We start from the raw sequence: 27,770 nt of genomic DNA, 5'->3' as shown, positions 1-27,770 counted from the left end.
AAGTCCCCTTGGGGTTGTCTGCTCTTGTGCCGTAATAATAATAATATTTTCATCGTAACAAATCTTCGTTGCGCGTAAACGTCACCATCAGTTTATCAATTCAAGCACAAGTCAAGAAGCAGGCGCAACATGCGAATGTACAGAATAAAAGCGTTAAAAAAACCGGCTACAAACACTAATTAAAAACACACTTGAACGTAAGATATATATATAAAATACTAACATGAACAATTATCTGCAATTTTGCAAACAACAAATTTTCTGTAAAAAAGTAAAAAAAAGCACGTTTGTATTTTTTCATCAGAAGAGAGAGAGAGAACGTACGGAGCAAAAGTGATATACAAAAAACAACAAGACACATTCACGGGTTTTGGCAGAAGAGAAGACACCACCACATGTTGCACACACGGCGCACGCGTTGCGTTGGGCGAGCGCAGCGGAAGAACGACGCTAATACTCGCGATGCGCACACGCGCGTAATGTTAAAAGCAGAACAATTTCTATTTCCGTCCGCACAGTCCCGCGGCAGGAGACCCATTCGTCGAGATTAATTGCCTGAATAACGGCTCCGGTCGCGCGAGATTGTAGCAGACTGGCACACCAAAAAATCATCCAGAAACATCCCATCAAAAAAATTCCAGGAAAAATATTTTCCGGAAATCATATTTTTTCCATATAATCTCCACATGCGGCGTTAATCGGCGCTTCTATTCACCAGTTCGTCATCGTATGCTTATTCAGCGTCTGCGCAAAACAGCGAATAAAATAAACCATCAACACGATTTAAAAAATTTATTTCACAAACACAATCAAATTAGAAATAAAAATTACAATTAAATTATCACAATTAAATGGAAAATAAAATTACAGAGGAAATACCGAACATCACCAATATAAAATAATACAAAAAATTATCAAAGAAATATCGAAAATCGTGAAAAAATGAATTCGGAACGAACCGCTTAAAATGTACGAATAAACTATCGAAATTATTGATAACAGATGTGTAACAATTAGCAAGAAACAAAAACGAAAACACGGATACGAAATAGTATAAAAATTGCTAAGACAAGATTGAAAATCATAACAACACCTTTGAAAGGAAAACTGCGATAAATTATCAATAAATGGTTAAAAAAACATCCAGAAAATAACAGAAACATAAATAAAAATGGCTGAAAAATTAGAACAAAATACGGAAAAATCGTACGAAAAATCATACGCAAAACTATTGACAATATTCAAAAAGCAAAGTATCAGATTAAAATATCAGCCAGATGAAAAATGGTGATTTTTATGGCAGGAAAAATATTCAAAAAACTAATTAATTGACGACATACCATAAAGTAGATTTGGCAAGCGGAGCCGCCGGTTTTGGCGGAGGAGAAGAAGACCTTATCGTTGCGCTCGCAGAGGAACTTGAGCTTCTGCGCTTTCTACAAGTAGCAACAGACATAAAATAACTGCAGCATCGGTTGTTTTCGATGGCATGATTGGTATCCATTGCGTACTTTGTGCATGAAGACGCCGTCCAAGTGTCCCGACTCCACGTTGCGGATCTCGATGGCCTTGTTGCCCCAGCCCATGATCTGCGCGTGCGTACTGCCGCTCCCGCCGGCACTGCTCCCGCCATTGGCACCACTCTGCCCCGCGATAAACGCCACACCTACACAGGGAAATTATTTACCGGCTGCCTACCACAAATATTCAATCGGCTAGACAAAATCACAAAACAACCGAGAACATTTTCCATGTATAATAAAATTCCAGACACATGTAAAAAAACACTGGTAATACCAAAAATGTTTTAAATGTTTGTAATTTTTTTCAGATGTTTTAATTTTTTAATGTTTAAATGTTTAAACGTTAATTAATGTTAATTACTGTTAATGAATGCTAATTAATTTTCAAATGTTAATTAATGTTGGAATTTTTTTAAATGTTTTATTTTTTTAAATCTTTTTAAATGCCAATTATTTTAAAATATTAACAAAAGTTCCAAAGCAAACAACAATTCGCAAGAAACGACCGGAAATCGTGCAATACCTTTACGCATATTTCTGTAATAATGAACGGTCTGGTTAAATTTTCGTGTGCGATCGACCAGCATCTTTATGTAAAAAATCGGAACCAAAGCTAACTGTATGCCCAAAAATACAAAGAAAAAAAACATAATCAAAAGCAAACCATGGTAGAAAGAATCAAACGTACTGGTCGGCATTTCTCCCCATTGCAGCTTGACATTCTTGAGCATCTTCCCGTATGTATTGACGTAGACACCCTCATCTACACACCGACACCATTAGCTACTCGTTCCCGTAATAAACAGCGTGTACAAGAAACTCACTGTCGTAGCAAAGCAGTAAATGCATGCCCTGACTGTTGGGCAGCGTGACGATGGCGTGCGGCGTGATGGGCGTCTGCAAATAAATAAATAATAAATAAATACCACTATTTATTATTAATATATTGATGAATGTGCTGTCAGCGTGCCTGCTCGGGCGGCGGCGTGTGGACGTTGTAGACGGTGCCGGCGTCCACGTCGACGGCGTGGAAGCCCTCGCTGGACCCGTACACCACCTTCAGCCGGCTGCCCTCCTCCACCGTCAAATCCACCAGCAGCGGCTTATGCTGCAACTCACTGAAAGACTGCAAAGCACAAAAATAACACGCTACTACCCGGCGTATACAATAAACTCCACTGCTTTATTATTTTTATTATTCTGGCATTATCAAACAGTCCAAAATACTCAAACAGGAATTTTCTAATTGGGTGAGACTATAGGCACCCCTTTCACCCCCGTTTGCTATAGGCACCCCCATTTGCACCCTGTTTTACTATAGGCACCCCTTTTCCATTAGATAATTCTCACACCCCGTTTTTTTCCGCGGACTATAGGCACCCATTTTTATTTTTTTCGCAGAAGACTGATAACAATGTTCTAACAGTCTTTTTGTTTCACAACATTTTTTGACGATCTGACATTCTGACATGATTAGGTCACCCATTCAACATTAAAAGGTGTGTTAGGCACTCCATCCGACAATTGGCCGGTTTGGCTGATCGGCCAGCATAGATCGAATGCGCACGGCATCTTCCACGCGCACGACAATATCGCCCTTTTGGATGGTTTGCTCGTTTGCTGGTTTCCGTCCAACGCGTTTAGGGCATCTTAGCAAGATTTCAGTTTCTAAAACCTCTGCTAGCCATGCACGGTGGGTGGCAGCTTTGTGAAAATTGCGTTCTCTGGCCTGTGCCCTTGAACAACTTCACACTGCCAAGCGCAGACCATTGGCCCGCATTGATTCGTGCCAGGCAACTGGCGCTGCACAACCGGAAGCCTAATGTTCACATCACGCGTTTCGCGTCCGTAGAGCATGGATAACTGAAGGAGGATATGCTCCGAAAGTGCGGCGTCCAGGCTGTTGTATACGGTGACGAATGGATCCCCTTGTCGCTTATGTGACAAAACAAAATGATGCCCGCCATACAACACCTGCGCGCATGCCATTCCGGCGTCAACTTCGTCCTGAATTCGGGTGACGTCAGGCGAAGAAGGATTGCAGATCGCGATGTCGCCGGGATCAACGAGGCCGGTGTACTGCTTCCGGTACTTCCGCTGGCATATGTAACTGAAGGCACCTACTACGCGATCGTACAACATTCTTCCGACGGTCTTAACGTCAACCAAATCTGTGTTGTACAAAGCGGATTGGAATTCCAGCACCGTCTTGGCCAGGTTTCACCTCTTTCACAATTACCTGCTGATTTGGCTGAGCGGCAGTTACCAGCACTGGGAGAGATGTCCGTGTTCGTTTGCCGAACTCTCCAGGCGCCGTTGGCATGTCGGATTTGCGCTTTCCGGTCACTTTCGTTTGAGCATCAGTGGTTTTGTTGAACTTTTTGGCTCGCATTCCAGATGGCTCTCGTGGTCGCCCTTTAGTGGCCGCCGTCTGGGTCAGTTGAGAGCTACGCGGCAAAAGCTGAACACTGTCGTCTCTTGGTAGCGCAGGAGGAGCGTCGCTTTCCTTGCCATTGCTGTCACTTTTGGAACTCGTTTCATCGTCGCTGCTCCCGCTAGGAACATCGTTTGTTTCCAGTGATTCGATAAAGTCCACCAAAATTTCGCTGAGACGGGCAGCCGCCGTTACGAATCGCTTAGGCGGAAGTTCTGCAAGTCTCGACATAACCGGCTTGCACACCTTTCTGGCTTCGTCCCATCTCTGCCGGGCGTTCAGCGGTTTAGACAACGGTGGATCGTCGTCCTCAAACTGTTCGGCGTTCGAAAGGGTTCCCTTGTATAGTGCGCCCGTCGTCTTCATAGCTCGCGCATAGCGCGCGATACATTCTTGAGGATTCACCACTGGCTCTTTGCGTGCTGAATGTACCGCCATAATGTGGCGGCAAGTTAAACCATATGAACAGGCGAAGTCGCAGTCACACTCCAGTGTGTCTTGACCGGTCACCGCGAACCGTTTTTCGTTGTTTGGATTGGTAACAACATATGTCCCATCCATTACCGTTTCCACCTCGTAACTGACACGCTTCAACACAGCAAGTTGTTTGAACAGAAGACGATTGGCAAAATCATTCAGCAGGTGACCAAGTTCTTCGAAAAGTCGTTGGTGTTCAGGTGCATGTATCTTTAGTGATGTGGTGTCATGCAGATATTCAAGGTATTCTGATGACTGGATAGACTCGCATGCAAATTCATGGACAACTCGAATACATTCAGCCAAGTGTGGTCTTGTTCGGCGGGTCATGCGAATGGCTGCCTTGACGGCTCTGAAAAATGACTCCACAAAGTTGTTTGTGTTGTTGCCAACAAGACGAAATCCCAGTCTGAATGCGAGGCTCCACATTCTCCGGCAGTCGTACCAATTCTTTTGTAAGTATTCCACCATGTCTCCCGGCAGAACTTCTTCCAGGGCGTGCCACTGTTCCTCAAACTCTGCTTCCGACTTCGCATATAGAGCGTTGTAGAAATGGTTGTACGCCTGGGCTTTGGTGTTGCCGCAGTGTTTCACCATGTATTTCCGGATATAGGACAGAACATGCCAGACGCACAGGAGAATCCTGGCGTTGGGAAAATGCCGTTGGAGCGCTCCGATCTCGTTGTAGTCCTTATCAACAAAAAAAGTCTCCAACAACCTGCAACGGTGAACAGTTTATAGTCGATGTTTGAAATCGTTAAAATTCGTACGCTTACCCCTAAGTCTTGTGACATGCTTTAAAAGCGTTGAAAAAGGCATCGACGTGCGCGGCCTTCTCCGAGGACATAAAACCCAATGCCACTGGCCGGCCGTGTCCATGTCGGTCTTGAACAACCACGGCATACAGGCAGTAATTCTCTACATTCAACTTGTACGTGCCGTCCAGAAACGCTAGCGAGTAGTTCTCATTGAAATTCTTTTGCATTTCTGAAGTTATGATGGTAATATTTGTGACCTTTTGGGCATCCGACACCACGATGTCAATAAATACGCCGGCGTCTTTCCTACGGATTTCGTTTAAGATATGATTGACCATCTCCTCTTCTGTTCTTCCACCTCGTTCCACTTTATCGTGCTTGGTCCGGATGTTGATAATGTCCTTGCTGGTAACCGCTTTGCCGGTTTGTTTTGCCATTTCGCGTTGGATTGCTTTCGTCGGCACGAACGATTTTTGCATTGACACGACTTTGTCGGCTTCGGTTGTGCTTAACCGCCTGTTCTCCGGCAAGCCTTTCCATCTTTCTTCGGTCAGAGGATGGTTATGCCCAACTTCCTTCTTGGTAATGCGCACCGTGGCTTCGCGGATGCTTGCAGCAACCTTAACGATAGCAGGGCATTTCTGTTTCCGGCTGTGTGTAAAAATCCTCTCCCCCTGACCTTTTTTCTCGTAGTCCTTGTGATGGACACATTCGTATTCGATCTTTTTGTACTTCAGGGTATCCGCTTTGGGATGCGTTTTTCCCAGGCTTTCAGATCGCCTGACTACGAATGTTTGGAACGTATCTCTTTGATACTGCTTGAAAGCAGCTTCGAATTCGGAAAACGCCGGGTAACTGTCCTTCAGGTCGTTTTCTTCGGTATTGGTTGGGTAAACCAGGTCATTGTCAGATCGTGGATTATTTTCGGATGGGCTACTTATTACAGAACTGTCAGACATTGTTATTACAGAGCTGTTTCTCCTGCAGCAACTCACATGTATATTACAAAAGGAACAGGCAAAAGATCCGGAGCCGGTGCTAAAATGACTTTCTCGAAAATTCTCTAAGGTCAACAAAATTCGACCTTAAAACATAGCAACGGACAATAGGGGGTGCCTGTAGCTTTCGCACACGACGGGGTGCAGAGATTAATTAATCGAAAAGGGGTGCCTATAGTCTAAGTGGGTGCGAAAGGGGGTGCCTATAGATAACGGGGGTGAAAGGGGGTGCCTATAGCCATTTCCTTTCTAATTTTCCCTTTCATTACCGGTTGAATTACTTGCGAGCCATAAGTTAAACCAGATGCGGCAATGGGATACTACAGGCGCGCATAGTGCAAACTTATTAACCAATAATTGTTTCATTAATTTTTAACCGTCATGCAAATTTCTTTGTTATTCAATGTTCCTGATCGAACGATCTGTACAAAGCATGCTTCGTACACATTTCTTCACAACGATCATGTCCATAAAATCAGAGAATATGTCAACGCAATAACCAACAATTTTTTCGGATAACACTGTTTAATCAATAATACAATAAACAATAATATACAATTAATCAATTAGTAAAATACAATAATTTTCGCACCATAAATTTTTTTGGTGGGAATAACGTTGTAAGAATAAGCACGCATCGTTACGTACCCTTCACTGCAGAAATTTTGGGTAGGGTTACTGACTTATTTTAAGTTTATTCAGTTATTTATTCGTTGTTATTTGAATTAATTATATCAGTTTAAGTTTAATGGAAATTAATGTCAGCTGACGCACCTTATACTGCATGAATTTGTGGTAGGGTTTGGGCGCCCAGGCATGAATCTCCACGGCGTCCTTCAGCGCGATGACGAGGAATTTAATCCGCTCGTACTTGACGATGCGGAAGTGGACGGCGCCCTGGATGTCGGACTGGTTCATCCAGCCGGCGCGCTTCCCCTCCACGGCGGGCCCGGCCGTCTCCGTGCGCAGGATCTTGTTGCGCAGCCAGGAGAGATAATAGACGCGCAGGCGGTTCTTCTTGCCGCTGATGGTCACCAGGATGTTCTGGTTCTCCAGCACCTCCATCTGCTGGAAGCGCCGCCGGTGGATCAGCTGGTACACCTTGCCCTGCCCGCTGCGGTCCAGCAGCATCAGCCCCGAGTCCGTGCCGATCAGCAGGTTCACCCCCCACAACGCGGCACACAACACTTCCGAACTATATAAATATACCAAATTTATGAAGGGATTATCGGCAATTAAATTATGAATTTAACCGGAAAAAATGCGACGGCATTTATTCGTTTTTAATGTTTAATTTAGTTTATACTTCCATAGAAATTTATTTTGAAAATTTCTGCGCATCCTATTTATGTACAAACCAACGAAAGGATTATCGTCAATTAAATTACGAATTTTATCGGGCAAAAAAACATTCAACAGAATTTATGTTTCAATTTAATTCTGGTTAATGTGTTAAAAAATTTAAAATCATCCCAAAAACAACCCTTCTGAACTACACCAAAATTTAACGAAGGTATACCGGCAATTAAATTATGAATTTTATCGGGGAAAAATTCCATTTCCATAGCATTCATTCGTTCCAATTTAAATGCCAATTCACAATTCAGCAAAAATTTATTTAGGAAATTCATTCTGGACTCCACGGGCTACGCGGACGTAATAAAATAATTAAGCCATCAGCGCTACAGTTTCGCAAAGAATTATACCGTAAATAACTAGTATTTGAAGAAGAAAATTTATTTTTTTGTAGATTATTTACATCGTAATTGTTTGGCATAATACCTGAATTTCTTCTTGTATTTGCGGATCTCCGGGGTATCCCCCAGACCGCCGGCGATGCTGGACTGCGCGACGGACACGGCGACAGAGGCGCTGGTGACGGGGGCCGGCTGGTTGGGGCGCAGGGCCTGGAAGTTGCTGGCCGACTCGCTGGGCATGACGTTGACGTTGACCGCCAGCGATTCGCGTTTGTTGATGACACCGCCCGCGGGGATGGCCTGCTGCAGCGCGAAGGGATACACCGGCTTCTTCTGCGCTTGTTGCTGCTGCTGTTGTTGCTGCTGCAGCTGGGTGAGGTTGCCGCTGCTGCCGTTGGTCAGGGGCATGCCGTTGAGGCCCGATTTCGACACCGCCATGCGATACTGTCCACATAAAACTCCGATTATATTTAATCAGATTTAACTAAATTACATAAAGCATTAACTGAATAAAATATATGCATACACTACGGTTATTTTTTCAGGCACACTGCGACAGGCATAACGGTGTTTAAATAAGGAATTAAAGTAAAGCTAAGGCAAAAATTTTTAAAAAAAAAATGAATAGACTTTCATCCCTCTGATTTCTGAATCGCAAGCGAAAAACCTTCGGGTTCAGATTAAACGTGCCCAACATCAGCCACAACGGCTATCTGTCATTATGTCACAGCAACAGACGTTGGACGGATATGTTTTTCATTATACCTGAATTTTCATATACCTGAATGTTGTACAGTCATAATTCGATAAAGAACAATGGCAATCCTGATAACCAACTGTCCATTTCTGTAACTGAATCTAAATTAATACAGCAACTAATATTAAAACGCTAAATTAATTTAAAATATTTAATTAATCAAATTAATACACAACTGTTGATAAAAAATTCGAAAAAAGTGCTACAACTGAATTCCCGCAGTTGTTTAAATTTTATTTTTTATTTAGTTTTCTTAAAAAAAACCAGTTGCAGATTTCAGAACATATTACTGTGCCCCTGTGCCGTTAGAATTATCTTTATTTTATTTTTATTAGTCGATTCCATTAGGCAAACACCATGATATCATAATCAAACCACGGACTTCCGGTTCATTTGATTAACCCGTCTAACCTGCCCTGATAAGGCTATAATAATTTAATAAACCCTGACATTTTTACCATGATTTACAGCCGGTCTACATTACGCATTAGGCCACACACGCCGAATAATCACACCACCGAAGCACCAAGAATTCAGAGCGCCACACACAGCCAACAGCCAGTCGTGACAGCAAAGCAGCAGCCAAGCGATTCACACAACTGCTTCACACACCGCGCGACCTACTTCCTGGTAGTTCTCAGCGGACTGCTGCTGCAGTAGCTGCAGCGGCCCGGGGTGGTGGCCATGGTGGTAGTGGTGGTGCGTGTGACGCCGGCCGCCCGTGGCGGCGGCCATGAAGCCGGCCAGCGGGGACAGACAGTGCGTGCAACTTACTTGCAGAGAACGCCGTAGCTGCTCGTTTCGACAGCGAGTAGCAACCCCATCACCAAGCGAAACAGGGAAGGAAGGAAGAAAGACAGAGAAGCCCGCGTTAGGTAAAGAGAGCGAAAGAAGCGGAAGGAGCGAGTGAGACTTACCTCCTCGGACGTGCGTTTGTCTTGAGGGAGTTGCGGGGAATGGCTGCCGCCGGTGCTGACCCCCACGGGCACCAGGTCCGGCATCACGGCGCCGTTGCGGTCGCGGGCGTACTGCGGCCCGTTGGCGCCGTTGCTGGTCGACGGGGGACTGGCGTTCGCCTGTCAAACAGCCAATTCATACACATCCAAACTTCAATATTCGCCGAATTTTTTCAAAATTAAAAACTTAATTTAAAAGCTTTAATTCAAAATTTTAAAAACTTTGGAAAATTTTCTTATAAGCAAAACTAAAATTGAACAATTTTTTCAATGGATATTTTATTAATTTCGGACAATTTTCTTACAAGCGAAAAGCGCGTCTTGTACCAAAATTAAAGCGGTCATTCGGCAGAACATAAAAATATAAATGGCGTAATAAAGTTATTCTTTTAAATTTCTTGTGCCGGATTGTGTACCAACGTTCAAATTCAAATGGCGCGTAGTGTTATTGTTCTACAATTTTGCTTGCCCGAATTTCGTACAAAACTCAAGCAGGCATTTCAAAGAAAACGTTACTACGTAGAACATGCTTCTCTTGTGGTTAAAATGTTTTTCAAATAATTTTTCCTGACAATTTATTTCGCAAGACAGCTGAAAATTCAAGGGGAAATTAATGATTAATTAATTGCAATATTATTTTCTACTGATTTTCTTACGGTCTAATTTTCCGTTTTTGTTACTGTACAGAAGATCAACCCATAACAGACCTGTACGGGCGCATTAACCGGCGGAAACTGGTAGGACGAGCGCGATTTGGCCATGGCTTCCTTGTCGCGGGCCGCTCCCGCCGGCGGCTGCCCGCTGAAGGGAGTGGACGTGGCCGCCGAGGCCTGCCGGATCTTGGCGAAGGATTCGCGCTGCATGGGCGCCCGCGACGACGCTCCACTAGCCGCAACCGCCGCCGTCGGCGGCTGGACTTGTTGCGATATCGGGCGCTCGCGTTCGCGTTCCCTCTCGCGGAACGACGAACTCGATCCCTGAGAAAACATCACATTAAAATGCCTAATAGAAATTTTATATTAAATAAAAATATATCATTTGACAGTAAATATAAAATATATCCAAATTAATATCAATGACCAGGCCCGTCGCGAGACCCCTGTGCAATTTTCAAAAAAAAACTCCTCCTAGAGTTTTCATCGGAAAATTTTTCTGAATACACCATTGGATTCGTCGTGAAATTCTGAACAAAACGGTTGAGGCCGATTTTCGAAATTCGCATTTCACCCCAGACCGTTACTGCGGGCGGTCGCCAATGCGACAGCCCAGTTCTTGGGGCATTCCCCCCTGACCCCCAAGGGGAGTCAAAGACACCTTCATGAGCCATTTTCAGTGATACAAATAGTATTTCACGCGCAAATGGTTTCTCTATTTCCGAGGGGTCAGAGGGGAAAGCCCCAAAACTTAGGTTGTGACATGGGCGTCCGCCCGGGTGGACGTGCTTGGGGAGGAGCGAATTTTGAAATTTGGCCTCAACCATTTTGTTCAAAATTTTACGGCGAGTTCAGTAGAGTTTTCAGAAAAAATATGGGATAAAAACTGTAGGAGAGGTATATTTTTGAAAGTGCACGGGGGAATTCCCCAGAAGTCAAGCTGTCGAATTGGGGACCGCCCGTAGTAAGGGTCTAGGGGGAAAGGCGAATTTCGAAAATCGGCCTCAACCGTTTTGTTCAGAATTTCACGACGAATCCAATGGTGTATTCAGAAAAATTTTCCGATGAAAACTCTAGGAGTTTTTTTTTGAAAATTGCACAGGGGTCTCGCGACGGGCCTGTCTATGACCAATAATTATTTAAATTTTTAAATATATCCATGTGAAACATATTCACAATAAACCGAATATAAATATATTTCCATATTTAAATGTCTAATGAATATTACAATAATAAATATTAAATACATATGCATATTAAATTAAATATAAAATAAACTTCCATAGTAAAATGCCCAATAAATAGTAAATTAATTAATATCAAATATGTCCCTATCAGATTAAATATATAAAATATATCTGCCTATGAAAACACCCAATAAATGGATAAAAACGGCAGCATTTACTTGGCTGGTGAGATGCGCATCCGGCCGCGTTGCCGAGCGCTCGGAAGAGGCGCGTTTGGGTTTGCGTATCGTTCCATCGCCGTCGTTATCACTGTCGCCTTTGGCCGCCGCCGTCGCGGGATCATTGATGACCGACACCGTGGAGGCACGGCTCTTGGCGCCTTGGGAAGACTGCGGGGAGGCTTCCGGGGGCAGCGGGGGGAGGGGCCGGTTCTGGATGGAGGACTGTGGAGGCAGGGGCGGCGGTTTGGATTGCGGGGGGCCCGCCGGCAGCAACTGACTGTTCACACTGCAAATAGCCAAATAAATTACATTTTCAAAAATAAAATCGTAATAAAACTGGAAAAAATATAATATTACGAGAATACGCACAACGTATTACGCGAATACTGCACAACCGGCAAAACATAAAATAACGACCGTACATAAAATAACGAAAAATTGTAAACATAAAACCACAATAAAATAAAAATTATATCAACCAGTAAAATTATAAAACTGTCAGTCAAACAAAATAAAATTGTGCAAAAATTGCCATTGCAAGAAAACTGTTACTAAATTGTAGCGATATAAATCCAAACTGCAAATAAAATGGTAAAAAAAATTCGCACCGAAAGGCATAATCGGCAAACAGCCAAGTGATAATTGTGCAAAGAAAGTCAATCCCTAATTCAATCCCTAATTACCTATAAAGGATTTCAATGACAAGCTAACAACGAATACAGCTATAAAATAGTTAGTAAAAATTTAAAGCAATTATTTCTATTCATTTAAAATTGGCTAACGATTAGAAAACAAAATCACAGAAAAATAAAATTAAACAAAGAAGTGGAAGAATTATTTGGAAAAATAGATCAGCGACAATTCTGACCTACAAATGAGAAAACAGGAAAAAAATACGACGAAAATCAAAAGCAAATAAAGAAAATCGCGATTTCAAAAGCAAACAACAGTAATTCAACAACAATTATTTTCGTAATAAAATCGGAAGCGTACGAATTCTCCATTTCGGCGTTGGCGCGGTTCTGGCGCGTGACAATCTCCTCCAACACATTATCGTCGTCCTCCGAGGTCTCCTCACTATCCGACGCCCCGCTCTCGTCACTGCTGGACTCCGAACTGGAAGCCAGCCGGCGACTGCTGCGACCGGCCGGCGGGGCGCCCGCCCCCGGTGGCGCCTCGTCCGGGCTGAGGTCGTCGTTGTCCTCGTCGCTGGAGACGCTGATGACGCGGCGCATCTGTTTGGTCTGCTTGGGCGGCGGCGGTGTCTCGTTGTCGCTGTCGCGACGACTCCCAGCCAGGCTGCTCTCGCTTGTGGACGCCGCGCCCAGCCGCGCCAGCTGCGCCGCCACGGCGTCCAGGTCCTCTACTTTCTGCACTTGCTGTTGTTGCGCTGCAAAATGCCACATAAAAACGATATAAAATTACCGTAATCTGCTGATGGGAGCGGAAAAAATCAGACAAAAAATCAAATTCCAAAATTAGTAATTTAAAACACACATTTAATAAAAGCAAAATCAAATAATAAATTATCCAACTCGAAAAATCAAAAATAAATAAGACAAAAAGGGTAAAAAATATGGAAGTGAACATTAACGGACAACAAATTAAAAACCTGAAAAATAACTGGAAAAAATCTAATCAAACAATCAAAATCGGTAAGGCTTCAGAAACGATTTATTCATAATAAATATCGAAACAAAAATCAGAACGATAACCGTAAAGCGGGATAATTATAATAGAAAGACGAAAAAAATCTAAATTCAAAACAAAGCAATGAATTATATAAATAAAAATAACGTCAACAGATATTATAACAAAGAAAGTAAATTTTGAACGAACTGTATAGCTAAAATTGACAAGAAAACTGACTTATAACATCATTACCATGATGTAATCAACTAATAAAAAACTGATTAAAAAATAATGTAGTAAAAATTTCATAAAATACCTCTAGCCGGAAGTGCCGGGATGGCCGCCGGCTGCCCCACCAACCGCATGGGGGGCTTGGTCTTCTCCGGCAGTAGCGGCGGCTCCCGCTCCCCGCCAAACTGCCCACTCTCCCGCTGCGGCCGATGCACCACCGGCTCCCGAATCTCCCGCATAATCGGCGCCTTATGCTCCCCACCCGCGCCATTACTCCGCTCCCCTCCTCCGCCCCACCCCCCTGGGGCACCAGATGCTTCTGCTGCAACTGCAGGAAGTTCTTCCGCAGCGTCGACTCACTGGGCGCCACCAACCGCGGCGCGGGAACATTGCGGGGCGCCGCCCGTTCAGGGGGCGGGGCCTCCACCGCCGGGGTGTTGTTCTCCGCCTCCTCATCACTGCCGCTGAACTGGTGGAACTCGCCCTGCAGTTCCCAGGGGGCGTCGATGACTTTGCCGCGCAGACGCTTGCACTTGTCGATGTGGTCTTTCAGCTGGATGCGGGTCTGGCGTTCGGCGGCCGCTTCGCAGCGGACGAAGGGGTGTTTTAAGAGGGTGTCGGTGGGGGGGCGTTTGTGGTAGTCCTTGACCAGGACCTGCTCGATGAAGCTGACGAATTTCTTGGACCATTTCTTCGATTTTAGACGCGGGGAGGGATTGCGCGGGATCAGGAAGAGGGCGCGCATCGGGTGCAGATCACATAATGCTGGTGGAAAAAATTGCAGCTGAACCCCACGTTTTCAGCAGAATAAAATTAATAAAATCGAAAAAAAACAAATAAATTTTTATTAACAGAAAATACACTAATTTAAATAAGTTTTAATTTTATTTAAATCGTCACACTTCAACTCTCATCATTAGCAGAATAATAACGAATAAAAAAGAAAATTATCAACAAAAAATCAATAAATAAAATATAGTACTTTGAAATACGTAATATATTTCTCATATTTATTTACAAAACAAATCGTCGCACTTTAACCCACATCTTCAGCGGAATAACAAACAAATAATAAACAGAAGTAAATAATAACAGAAACACTGTGATCACCAAAATAAATTACATTTAATTTAAAAATCAACTTCATTAATACTTATTTCTTTTATTACCAAAGAGATGCTATTTTGCAAAAGTAGCCTTTACTTACGGGGAGAAGATTCGGCCATTTCGATGGACGTGATACCCAGTGACCACAGATCGCTCTACACCAGACAAACACAAAACAAATGCGGCGTCAGTTGACGTAATCGTGAAACATTTAACCACTGCCGTGTCAGCAACGCAGTATGTGTGGAATTACGTATGGAATTACGGTAAGATTACACCATACCCGGGTGGTGGTGGACATTTCCGTATAAACACACCGTGCATAACTCGCACATAACACGTCGCAATACCGACAACAAATTACAACGATCACTCTTTCCAAATTCTAATACCATAACAAAATCAAAACATCGCAAAAATAAAAATTATCAGTATTTCTGCATGACAGCATAATTAATTATATTATACAGGGAAAAATATACCAATTTTAAATACACAACTGAAAAATCTCGACGGTACCCGTATGTCGTCAAAGGACAAATCAATAAATCACTCGCAATACGAAAAGGGATTTCAAATAACAATTTCAGACAAATAATAATCAGACGTCAATTCAAGATCAATAAATCAATAAAAAGTAGCTGTTTGAAGCGGAATTACAGGAAAAATGTATGTCAAATCAAAGACAGGTGAGCAGCAAATTTATTTAAATGCGTAAATAAATATGAATTTTAAAGAATTAATATGGACAAAAACTTGTACCTGTTAAATAAGAAAAAAATCAGTAAGAAAACCTATTTAAGAAATTATAGAAAATTATACACGCAATCGACGATACATCAACAGGGATTACAAATTACCAAAACTAAAATATGCGGTGAATTTGTGTACCAGGTTATCAAGACACATACTCGTACCAATAAAAAAAAGCCTACTGAAAAATTAATGGAAAATTATATACGAAATCGACGATAAATGAAAAAAGTAATTACAAATTTTCCAAAAACAAAATGCCAAAAACTCTGTACCCGGTTATCATAGGTTGCTCCAGGATTATCATCACAGGCAATGACTTCCGGGGCCATCCAGTAGGGCGTCTGTGTTAAATAGCCTGTATTACACCCCCGGGAATCGCAGCACCAACTGAGACCCCCCTTACCCCGATGAAGGTGTTGCGCCGTCCAATGGTGCGGTCCAGATGCGCACTGACGCCGAAGTCGACCAGCTTAACGTCGGCGTTGTCGGTCAGGAGGACGTTCTGGCCCTTGATGTCGCGGTGGATGACCTTGCTGTTGTGCAGATGACTCAGGCCGCGCAGGATCTCCCGGCAGATGTAGGCGATCCACTCCTCCTTCAGACTGCCGCCGCGGGTGGCCTTCACCAGGTCCGTCACCGAGCCGGCGCCGCAGTACTCCATTACCAGCTGCAAAACATGGATGTGGAAGGTCTGGACAATTTCTGGAAATTTTTACGATTTTTCTTTCTATCTCTGTGCTCGCCATGTTATGCATCAGCCGTTTATTTTGAATCAAATGAACATCTAACCGCTCGGAAAAAAATGCTACTGAATTAAATTAAAAACTAATTAAATAAATCTGACCAAATAAAAACAAAATTAAAGACTTAGTGTTTTGACGTTATTAAAATGCTATGAAAAATGTTTAAAATTAATATTCCTAACTGAATAAATCACGTTTTTACACCCTGAGAAAATTCTACTTAATTTAAATAAAAATTTTAGCGGAAAAATCGATGTAACGCTTTAATGTTCTCACAATGTTATTCAAAACCGTGTAACTATTTTTTAAAAAATAAATCGCAATTTAGAGCGCAGGAAGACAGCAAGAAAAATCCGATTTAATAAGAAAAAAATATAAATAATTTAAAAACCTAATTAAATTACGCAGAATAATTCATAGGTACCGGTTATAAAACGCTATCAAAAATCGCTGAAAAATTTTAATAATTAATTTAAATAAATTACTAAAACAAAGGACCACTGTAGCACAGGAAACGATGGCAATCAACACAACCGGAAGTTGCAAAACTTTTACGGTCTGTCCACTATCACGCGACATCAGAATTTAATCCGGTAGTATTTGACTATTTACACTAACGGCAGTTAAAGCGTTTCTCCTGTTCTCTACTATTGACCATCTTATTCAACCGCTCGTAAAATACGCTGCGCCATGCACACAACGCTGACATAACACCCCGGCTGCAATTAAGCAAAACACGGCGTATACTATGTATACACAGTGTTTGGCGTTAAACACGACTCCTATCATCCATCCCGTAACGGAAAAACGCCGGGGAACATCACACTGTTTGACCGGTCAACACACTAACGCTGACGGTAAACAGGAGACACACAGTGTGCTGCAAAGGGAAGACACTCGCGCTTCCCCGCAATGTGTTGCCAAGTGTGCGAAGATATATGCGGGAGCTATTAAAAGTAATCAATAATTGATGGACGCTCTGCTGGGGTGAATCTGTGTATGAGGATTGGTGAAGGGATGAGCGTGAGTGGTTTGTGCGATGCCTGGCCAGCGATAAGCACCGGGGCAGTTATGCTAATCCCGGCTGTGGCTGTGCGGGGCGCTAATGATCGTTACTGTAACGCCGATTTTCTGTGTGGAGAGATTACTGTGCTGCTTAGGGTGGAAATTCCCAGTTTTAGCGCTGTTTTCGAAATGATTCGGAATCAACGGACTCTTAATAAAACTGGAAATTAATTAACGAATTTTTAAAATGTATTGTCCGAATATTTCACGATTTTTTATCGGTTATAAACGAAGAAATAAATTTAACATTATTATTTATTGGTATATTTATCGGTATTTTCATATGTTATTCCGGAGTATTTTAATAAATCGGCATCTGTTGTTCAATTTTTCAAGAAATTCGTAAGAGACCACAAATCCATTTTAAAACTGAATTTTTACAATTATTGTCCGGATATTTTAAGATTTTTATCATTTACAAATGCAGAAATTGAATTCTAACATTATTACCTACCGATATAATTTTCGGTGTTTCTAACAGTTTTCCCGGTGTATCCGAATTTTTCAAATTTATTTTCTTAATACTTTTTCTGTAATAATCGATGAAATTAAGTACTGTAAATTTAATTTTATTCTTCACCGATAGAGCATTACTTATTTCCATGAATTATCCCATCGCGTTTGTAATTTTATTAATTATGTATCTAATTTATTCTAATTTGTTCAAATGTTTAAAATTATGTAATTCGAACTCAAACTTCCGTTTCAAACCATTGCTTACCCATAGTTGGTCGTCTTTGCCGGGCAGACTCTTCCGGATGAAGGCGCCGTAATAGGTGGCGATGTTGCGATGATGGGAATACTACGGAATAAGCAGTCGCAGTCAGTGAGCGCTATCCAAACCATCCAGAAGCGGACGCCGTGTTACATGTTCACAGAGTAAACAACGCCGCTATTTTAACGACTCATAAAACCCTATCGCTAAATATCCAAACGCCGCACGCAACCTTCTAAACTTCGAAATTCGGTATTGTTTACATTACGGTACTTCCGATCTCTGAGCACAATTTCAAAATTATACATAAATTGATGCACAAATATTTAGTTGCGAGAATTTTATTTTCGTTTGCAGAACGCTCTATTACGTCAGTCCTTCATAACCTATCAACATACACATTCCGCTTGTATAGATAAAATTTCACGAGTAATGCCGCAAAAACGTTCTGTTCATTTCTAAAGAATTCCAACAGTATTCACCGAATCGGAATTAATCAAAAATAATAATCGAGATTATTTTCATCATGTTCAGTTAGAGAACAATTAAAACCGAGTGATTTTATAATAATTTATAAAAAACATACGCCTCGTAGTGATACGTACAGCATTCTCCAATTTTCGAACAAAATTAACGAAGTTTTTTCAAAAAACCAAATTTTAAAAACATTTTTAAAATTGGCAAAAACTTTTAATTAGAAAGAAAAACCTTCCTAAAATTTATGAAGAACTTTTAAATCAAGAACCTTTACCCTTCCACTTTGAAAAGATCTTTAAAAAAACTCATTAAAAGGAAACGAACTTTAAAATTAAATAAACGATTTCAATTTAAGCAGCAAAGAACAAGAGCTATCGTTAAATTTAACTGAAGGTAAGGTAGCGTACCTTGCGGAGGAGATTGATCTCCAGCTTGATCTCCTCAATATCCTCCTCCGACAGCTCCATGATCTTGACGGCGGCCAGCTGTCCCGTCCGCATATGTCGTCCCTGCAACACACCCTTCAGCCAAACCTTTCCCCGCAGCCAACACACAGCCCTGACCCACTTTGTACACCTGCCCGTACGTCCCATTCCCCACCACCTCGATCAGCTCCAGCACCCCACTCGGATCCTGTCAACACAGTCAGTCAGTGTATTTAGATGGAGTATAGACACAGGCATACTTTGAGCGCATTGAGATCGATGTCGTCGAGGGACGTGGGGCCGCGCGTCCCTCCCACGGGCACCAGGGGGCCCCCTACCGCCATCGCCCCCGATGAATGGGCCATCCACAACACGGATCACCAGGAACAAGGTAAAATAGAGATTATGATGTATGCATTTGGGAAATACACAAGGGATTGATTTGTGAGCAATGCAGATTTGGGGGGTCCTTGGAATGAGGAGAGATAAACAATCACAGTTCTCCACTCGAGCTGTATTAATCGCTTTTTGGCCTGCGCTGCGTAGTGCGTACTGCAGTGTGTTATAACACTCGCGTACAGAAGCAGCAGCGAGTTCAGCACAGAGACAGAGAGACAGCGCTGAAGTCTGAACCAGGATATCCAAACAAAGTCGACAGAGCCGATGATACACACAGTCACACACAGGCCAGCAGCGTGCCACGGTCTGACTCATGCTGGCTGATTAGGTAGGTCGTGGCGGGCGGTTCGGTGCAGACTATGAATTATGGCAATTCATTCACATCACTTCCGATCAGCTGGCCTTTCTCCTCAGTCCGCACTACCATGTCTGCATTTTGTATTTTTTAGGAAATAAGCAATCTTGGTTTTTTCAGTTTCGCTCATTTTTTACAGTTGATTGGTTTGAGAAATTTCAGAATTTTTAGAGCTTCAGTTCAGCAACCCCACTTCATTATACTGCATTTTCTGTTGCTTTTATTTGTTCCCCGTTTGCGAATTGGCCGCACAGTGTAGTCTCTGCAGCTGCTACGCAGAACAGTAGCCTGCAGTTATGGCGCAGATTTCATCTTCATCTGCCAGTTCTGAGCGTCGTGGTTCTCTCCAGCTACTGTCCAGTCGTTGGAAGAGTCTTCTATCCAACAGAGAGCTGACGGATGTGGAATTCGCCGTGGGACGCCAGTGTGGCGCAGTGAAGACGTTCCGCGCACACAAGTCAGTAGACTCCGCACCTTAATCGACAGCGTCCCACAGGCCACACTATACTGCTTCTCTCACAGGAAAAATAAAACAAGGTGGTTTGTACGGCAGGTTAGTGCTGAGCGTCAGCAGCGACGTCTTCCAGGCCATGTTCGACGGGAGCTGGGCCGAGCGCTGTGCCAGTGTCATCCAGATCCCCGAGATCCCTCCAGACGCGTTCGCCAACATGCTCAGGTACGTCTGGTGCACGACGACATGTTTAAACGTGTTTGGCCAGCATCTCACACATATGGGACTTTGTTTACTGCAGCAAATACGTCTAATATCCCAGCACGTTTTTCTGAATTGCATCCGTTGGAATGCATTGTAGGGTGATTTTTGCGTTTGCAGTTACATGTACACGGATACGATGGAGCATCTCGCAGCGGAGAACGCGGTGCAGACACTGTACTGCGCTGACAAGTACGATTTGCCCTGGCTGGCCGAGCTGTGCACGAATTTTATCCTGGATCATCTGACGGCGTACAACTGTTTGATTTACTTGGAACATGTACTGTGAAGTATTGTATAAGTAATACTTTAATAGGTAATCAATACTACATAATTAATGAAGTGAACAGGAACTGCGCAGCAGGTCGAATGACAGGAATATAACAGGAAGACGTATGAAGTAAAACAGTAGTTGCTAGGACAGCAACGTACACGACAACTCGTCCCCACGTATCGAAAGTGATACGAATTAAGTATCGGAATTGTAATTGTACGGGATGTAGAAACGAACTTGCATAGAATTTAGCAGTTAGGTAAGCACTTGTAATTAAGTAGCGTATTAGCGAAACCGTATAAGCAAGTATAAGAATTAATCCGTATAAATTAAAGTATTGCACTGCATTGTAAAGTGCATGTAGGAGTACGATCCCGGATCCAGGCAACCGAACTGGAACGGCAACTGGCATGTGAGTTGAAATTCATCGCATCATCCAAGTGCAGGAAATACGGTGTAAACTATACGAACCGCAGTAGCAAGGTTATCCAGATTCAAAGTGTAAGGCGCCATACGAAGGATTTAACCATTGCGTAGTCGGCTCGAATAACGGTGTAACATTGTACGATACTGTGTATTGTACTCCAGGACAGGACGTACTGTACATTCGTACATAACGCGTTCAGGTTGCTCTGTGGATTTAACGGAAGGAGGTAAACAAGGATACGTACTGTACGGAATAACAGGACTGCAGAGTAAACGCTGCATAGAACAATGGTGAACGCAGGCCATGACAACAACCAACAGCAACTGAATGGAATGACGCGTAGGGCGAAATAGCGCTCTGCAAGGTCATCAGGGCGTTACGAAGAATTTGCTCCATCCAGATCATCCAGAAGGACGATTGGCATTACGTTGAGCAGTTTGGCGATGCACGTTCAGGCAGCTACACGGAACGAAGATCCGTTGGTAGCGCTATGGTACTGGCAGGGCGGTACCAGCAGTAAATAATATCCACCAGCATCGTGGGGAAAAGGGTGGCAGAGCATCCGCTGCCGAACAGGTGTGGGGCGGTGGCAGACTGCCAGGCGAGTGCATGCGGAATCGGCATCGGATCCCTCCCATGGCAGATTATGACCGTAGAGTGTAGTCGTAGGAGAAATTAGTAAGCATGAATTCGAATTCTTCACGCCAATGTGAAGTATTGTATAAGTAATACTTTAATAGGTAATCAATACTACATAATTAATGAAGTGAACAGGAACTGCGCAGCAGGTCGAATGACAGGAATATAACAGGAAGACGTATGAAGTAAAACAGTAGTTGCTAGGACAGCAACGTACACGACATGTACGTATAAAACGAGGTATTTAGGATAAATTATATAGTATATAATTTATTAAGCTGGAAAAAGATTAAATTCTGGGACTTTGCTCTTCCCAGTCTGCGGCGCAACGGCTCATGTACTGTACTTGTTCCTGACAGGCGCTCCGCTGGACTCCGCCGTGTGATGCCGTGCTGGAGAAATGCTGGGACATTGTGGATGCATCCAGCGCTATTGTCTTGCAGTCGGAGCATCTCCCCGCCCTGGACCGGAGCACGCTGGAGATGATTCTGCGGCGCAACACTCTGTCGGCGGACGAGAACACCATTTGCACGGCGGTCGACAAGTGAGTGCCGTCGTGTTTGCGTATGACAATCATTTTAACGGGTATACGCAGAGGTCTATTTTAAGAGATAACTTGCGTGCGACCAACCGTAGGATAAAGAAACCGAAGACACTAGTTAGAAGAGACGTATGCATTAGATTTTATACTGCGCGACCCATTATTCGGTTTAAAATTGAAAGAATTAACATTAATTACTAGTACCGTACTACGAGTAAATGCTCTATGCTTTCTGATTGCTTGTTGTGAAACCGTCATGATGATGGGTTGTGGACATGTAGGTGGGCGACGGCGGCGTGTGCGCGCAACAATCTGGACGCGTCGGCCGCGAACCGGCGTCAGATGCTGGGCGATGCCCTGCTCCTCCTCCGCTTTCCCCTGCTGACCGACGCCGCACTGGCGGATGGTCCCGTTCAGGTAGGACATACTTCGCCGCGGCCGTAATTTGAAGTACATGCGCGCCACACGGTGTGGCTTCGTTATGCGTATACTTTATGCTTTGTATGCGAGTGTGGTTCTGAACGCAAAAATATCGTCTGTTTTTGGAGAAAGTAGCTACAAGCAGTCTCCTGTTTCTTGGGAATGGGCGAATTGAGTTTTATTTATTTTTTTATGAATTTTCCCGAACCTTTTAAACATTTGGTCGGATTTTTGTGAATTTTTTATTCAATTTTTCAGTAATTCAGATTTGAAATTGCGCGATTGTGTAAAATTTAGATCCGTTTTCGTTTATATAAATTATAACTTTGTTAATTAGCAGATTAATTAATTTGGGATTAAGTAATTAAAATAATTATTCAATAATTTCTGTACGTAGTTCTCATTGATCATTAAATAATTTCTTCCATTTATTGCTTTTATGTATCTTCCGTCTCCGGGCGGAGCCGTAAAAACACAGGATTTTTGACAAAAAGGCGCCACCGATGAAACGGCGTTAAAGCTGGGTTTCTTAGCGCAGTAATTAAATTTTAAAAAATAATTTTATCGGAAACTGATAGAAATTTGCAGCAATGTTGCACTGATTAACTTCTCATGATAGAGCGAACTGTTGACCCCGGCGGAACGGGATGACATCCACCGTTACAATCACGCCTCCCCCCACCGGAAGCCGCCGCTACCCTTCCGCAGCGATCCCCGCCGGTATGCCGCGCAGATCACCAGCCAGTCCGTCTTCAAGCTGTACGAGAAGGTCTTCGTCAAAGGCGCCGCGGGCGGCTGGTATCCGGCGCAGGTGCTCGGTGACCGGCAGCTGAACGGCACGTCCCGCGTGCCCCTCGAGTGGTACTCGCGGATGATGCAGGAAAAGACGGCGGAAGTGTCGGACGTTATCCAGGCGGCGGACATCCTCCGACGAGGGCGGCGCGTGGACGTCTTCGACGGGGAGGTGTTTGTGGAGGGGATGTATGTGGTGCGACGGGCCGGCTGGCACATCGTCATCCTGGATGGAAAGGAGCGCAGCGTGGAGTTAGCCGATTTGATTATCTCGGATAAGGAGGTCGGTGTGGAAAGCAGAGAAGGCGGCTGCTTAATAACGGATTGCATACCGCTGCTGCGTGATATTCCGTTCTTATTGCTTTTATTGCCATTTGTAAATTGTATTTCTATACTTGAAGTATGCTGTGAGATTTTTTTATGGAGCTGCTGTATTTGTTTTTTTCCTATGACATTTTATTCTGTGTGTTACCGTGTACGTGAAAAGCTGCCGCTTATTATCGGTCGGTTTTTTGGCTTTATTTTTTTATTTTTTTATATTGGAGCTGCAGTAGATTTTTTTATGCTCTGCTGAATATACCTACTTGTAAACAGTGATTAAAGTTCAGTGATGCACACGATAGCTTTATGTTGGTCAAAAGGCTAACTGCTTGCTGCTTATACAGCCTATATTGTCGGGAAGACGGGAATAGGAATGAATATTCTGTTTAACATTCCATTTTCACTGCCGAAAAGAAATAGAGAGTCGTTTCGAGATCCACCGCTCGTAATACACACGGCCGATATCTTTCAGACTGGACTGTATTCCCGCGGAAATTTGTTTCCTCTTTAATATAAATTACATTTCACTGAGAAACTTCAAACAAGAACGTAAAACAAAGGAAAACCAGGGACTTCCGGCGTTTGACACGATTACGCCCGCCCAGAGTGGCAGCGTAATGCAGTTTGCCTTGCAAACTTAAAAAATTTCCTATCCAGTTCCAGGCTATCCTATTCCTTTTTGATAAGTGGCATTACCTAAAATTTTTCTATTGCAAAGATGAAGAATAAACAACATGAAAACGATTGGATGTTGCAAATGTATTATTTAGGAGCAAATTGAAGGAAAAAGGCAGAAAGCATGGATCTGTTCATTCTGTTGTGAACTTGTGATACCGCACAGAAATATCCAACGTAAATCACCCGAACAAGGTAACTGTTAGGGCAACCGCCTGGTAGCCTGTTACGTGCACATTTGTGCACATCCGGTTGGCAAGCTGCAGGAAATGGAGACCCTTGTCACTTTCTATAAATTACGATATTTCTACATTTTACTGAGGAATTCACTCTTCTAGAATCTAGCCTTTTTGAACGGTTATGCATTCTTGGCTGGTTACTGTTTTCCTGATTCCCATCTAGAACTGTAAATTTAGCAATAATCTACCGAATCAGTTCCGTCCGAGTCGAATTTTGTAGTGTCTGTGGACTGCGCAGTTTCACGCTGAACCATGTCTCAATTATCGTACACCAGTGCAGAACGTCGAGGCACGGTTCCCCACATCGCCAGTCGGATGAAGGCTGTTCTGGCCAACGGGGAACTGAGCGACATTGAGTTTGCTGTGGGGCGCGATCATGGCGAAGCAAAGATCTTCCCAGCCCACAAGTGCGTGGTGTTTGTTTCCATCGCCAGCGCAGCAAAGCGATGCGTGCAGTATCCTTACATGTTTGGATCAAATTTGCAGGTTCGCTCTGAGCATCAGCAGCGATGTGTTCTACACCATGTTCCACGGGAGTTTGGCCAGACACAATCAGGATATCATCCAAGTCCCTGAGATCCTTCCAGAAGCCTTCGCCAACATGCTCAGGTACATCACCGCGAAGCAGAGTATCAGGGTACTGCTGTGCTTCCTTGGAACTTTAGCTGCTGAGAATGAAATCCATTCGCAACGTTAAAGGTGTTTCGCTCACTTTGCAGCTACATCTACACTGATGCGGTGGAGGATCTGAAGCCCGAGAACGTTCTGCAGACTCTTTATTGTGCTGACAAGTATGATTTGCCTTGGTTGGCCGACCGCTGCACCAGCTTCGTCCTCGAGCAGATGAAGCCTGATACCTGCCTGATGTTCTTGGAAAATGTAAATCTGCCGTCTGGGGACACAGTACTTTTTATAAAAAAGCAACCTTAAAGATCCCTAACCGACGAAATAAGATTTTAAAATTGTTTCAGTTTTTCAGCAGAACTCGGCTCAGTTTTAGACATACATACATCGGTGGCATTTTTCTCTCTTTCCCGTTGTTTTTTTATGTCGATGTTCTCGCTCATATTAGGATCTTATCCGCGTTTTCATCAATAATTTTTCTGCAGATGTGAACTCGATAAGTACTTATGTTTTTTAACTGTTTTTGAGCAGTAACGATTGAAAAGTAATTTTTAGAAATTCATGTTTTCATGCTAGTAGCTGATAATTATCGCGTCTGTAGGCGCTCCACTGGACACCCAATTGTGACGCGATTGTTGAGAAATGCTTGGATATTGTCGATGAATGCACTGTGGCCGTGCTCCAGTCGAAACAGTTTCCGGAGATCGGATTGAAGACGTTGGAGATGGTTCTGCGACGGGATACATTGTCCGCTGAGGAGAGTGTCATCTGCACCGCCGTAGACAAGTCAGTGAGCGTTACAGTACTTTTTTTGCCTTTTTTTGCCTTTTTTTGCCTTTTTTTTGCGTTACAGCCCAGTGTAAACGCTAAGCGGGTACGTAAAGAAAGAGTAGTGAGTGTTTCTGTACCCCTAATTGTGTTGCCACAGATGGACGACGGCTGCCTGCAGTCGCCAGAAACTGTATCCATCTGTTGGTTATCGCCGGAAAATGCTGGACAGTGCTCTGTTCTTGATTCGCTTTCCCCTGCTGACCGATGAACAACTGGCTGAGGGACACATCAAGGTTAGCGATTGCAATACTTCGGTGTTTTTCGCACTCAGGACGCTTTCACAATTTGGGTTCGCGTACCGGACATCAAAGGGCAAAGAGGCTCTTCTCTGTGTTGTTCCACATTAGAAAACTTGATAATCTTTATTAGTTTCGTGTAGAAGCTTGTATAAAAACACTAATTATCACGTAATTATCACCAGTTTTTGCAGTTTTTGTTCTGTGGAAAAACGTGGAGAATACATTCGATACATTCGTTCAAGGGTCTGGTGTCCCGTATCCGAAATTGCGAATGCGTAATGTGAAAGGGTCCGGAGTGCGAAAAACGTTGAATTGCCCGTAGTTATCCATAGATTACTAATCCTCAACTGTTGTTGTGTTTATCTAGAGTGCGATGTTACATCCCGAAGAAGTGTGTAAAATTTTTCTGTACAAGCATGCTGCAGCCAAAGAAGGTCTGAAGTTTTCTACTGAGCCCCGCAAGTACGTGAAGTATCGCGTTCAATGTAGCCACATGTGTGAGTCATACAAGCCCAAAGAAAAGGTCTTCATTCTATACACGAACGGCTGCTGGCATCCTGCTAGCGTCACCGCAGAGAATGTGCTGGATCCCCACCCGCCGCTGGGCATGAAGGTGGAAAAACCAGCGGGGAAATTCTCGCCAACCGAGATCGTTCGTGCTGCTGATATCTTGAAGCGTGGCCAGCCAGTGTACGCTTATGTGGAGGATGCTTTTAAAGAGGGGACCTATGGTCAACAGCGCGCTGGATTGCATACGGTTAACGTCGCCGGTCGCGAGCATTCTGTCGACTTTATGCAGCTCAAGTTCGCCGGCAAACAGGTGGACGAATGGAAGGCGGCCAAAAAGTAGTGGGGACCGTGCGTTGGAATCACATCAGTCGGTGTTGAATTACTTCAGTTTGTCGAAAAATGGGAAAAATCCGGAATGATGCTTTAGCACTTTTATGAATGATATATGATGAGATGATTATAGGACTGATTATTCCTCTTGTCAGTGCTTTTATGTTTTATCCTCTGTGCTTTTATTTTGCATTCGCATCTGTACTTTTTAGTTTGCATATATACATGGATTCAATTGATGTTTTATTCTTTTGTATAGTTATCGATGTAGTGTGTTTTGCTGTTGCGATTCACAGCCGATAATCAAAATTTGGGTATTATTTTTCTGGTAAATGGTACCATAAGAACGCGATAGACTGGTGTCGATACATCGTCTCCCATGTAATCCAACAGATTCTTAAGTTGGCGTTTTGTGCCACATACTTGGCACTACACGGGCATTTTTATTAGCGATTCATACTGGAAAATGTAATAGAAGTACAGTACAAGAGCATCAGTTAACCAAAAAAATCATAGCACCATTTCCATTCATCTAAATGAAAGGCAAAGTACACATCTTCCTTCTCTACCATGTCGCTAAATGTACCGAGAAAAGAAGCCGCATTTCCTCGCTTATAATCTCAATACCAA

The 27,770-nt window shown here is 43.3% G+C and overlaps 4 protein-coding genes across 4 annotated transcripts; 2 read left to right on the top strand and 2 right to left on the bottom strand.

The window, feature by feature from the left end:
- Positions 1 to 81: 81 nt before the first annotated feature.
- On the bottom strand, positions 82 to 21,779 carry LOC129595275 (serine/threonine-protein kinase mig-15-like). The gene is given in 22 exon segments (XM_055492226.1): positions 82 to 744; positions 1,341 to 1,436; positions 1,512 to 1,666; positions 2,212 to 2,286; positions 2,348 to 2,420; positions 2,494 to 2,649; positions 6,965 to 7,385; positions 7,973 to 8,331; positions 9,419 to 9,436; positions 9,562 to 9,720; positions 10,308 to 10,577; positions 11,659 to 11,947; positions 12,655 to 13,051; positions 13,610 to 13,807; positions 13,810 to 14,289; positions 14,732 to 14,786; positions 15,660 to 15,728; positions 15,791 to 16,054; positions 17,917 to 17,997; positions 18,795 to 18,896; positions 18,955 to 19,020; positions 19,073 to 21,779. Coding segments are annotated over 22 exon segments (3,921 nt in total). The 5' UTR covers positions 19,178 to 21,779; the 3' UTR covers positions 82 to 711.
- LOC129595277 (uncharacterized) lies at positions 2,664 to 6,951 on the bottom strand. Its single transcript, XM_055492228.1, has 2 exons — positions 5,211 to 6,951; positions 2,664 to 5,152 (listed from the first exon to the last, which is right to left on the bottom strand). Exon 1 carries the CDS (start codon positions 6,149 to 6,151, stop codon positions 5,213 to 5,215), a length of 939 nt encoding a protein of 312 aa, XP_055348203.1. The 5' UTR covers positions 6,152 to 6,951; the 3' UTR covers positions 2,664 to 5,152; positions 5,211 to 5,212.
- LOC129595276 (BTB/POZ domain-containing protein 6-B-like) lies at positions 19,618 to 23,979 on the top strand. The gene is made up of 6 exons (XM_055492227.1): positions 19,618 to 20,023; positions 20,120 to 20,242; positions 20,399 to 20,558; positions 21,978 to 22,162; positions 22,441 to 22,576; positions 23,199 to 23,979. Exons 1-6 carry the CDS (start codon positions 19,863 to 19,865, stop codon positions 23,943 to 23,945), a joined length of 1,512 nt encoding a protein of 503 aa, XP_055348202.1. The 5' UTR covers positions 19,618 to 19,862; the 3' UTR covers positions 23,946 to 23,979.
- Positions 23,980 to 24,663: 684 nt separating this feature from the next.
- LOC129595268 (BTB/POZ domain-containing protein 3-like) lies at positions 24,664 to 27,471 on the top strand. The gene is made up of 6 exons (XM_055492218.1): positions 24,664 to 25,013; positions 25,093 to 25,215; positions 25,326 to 25,485; positions 25,832 to 26,016; positions 26,159 to 26,294; positions 26,668 to 27,471. Exons 1-6 carry the CDS (start codon positions 24,859 to 24,861, stop codon positions 27,148 to 27,150), a joined length of 1,242 nt encoding a protein of 413 aa, XP_055348193.1. The 5' UTR covers positions 24,664 to 24,858; the 3' UTR covers positions 27,151 to 27,471.
- The last annotated feature ends 299 nt before the right edge of the window (positions 27,472 to 27,770 follow it).

This window comes from Paramacrobiotus metropolitanus, unplaced genomic scaffold (assembly GCF_019649055.1).
Source record: "Paramacrobiotus metropolitanus isolate TYO unplaced genomic scaffold, Prichtersi_v1.0 Parri_scaffold0000076, whole genome shotgun sequence".
NCBI lineage: Eukaryota > Metazoa > Tardigrada > Eutardigrada > Parachela > Macrobiotidae > Paramacrobiotus > Paramacrobiotus metropolitanus.
The sequence above is the reverse complement of the archived record's forward strand: the minus strand, read 5'-3'. Positions and strand labels throughout refer to the sequence as shown.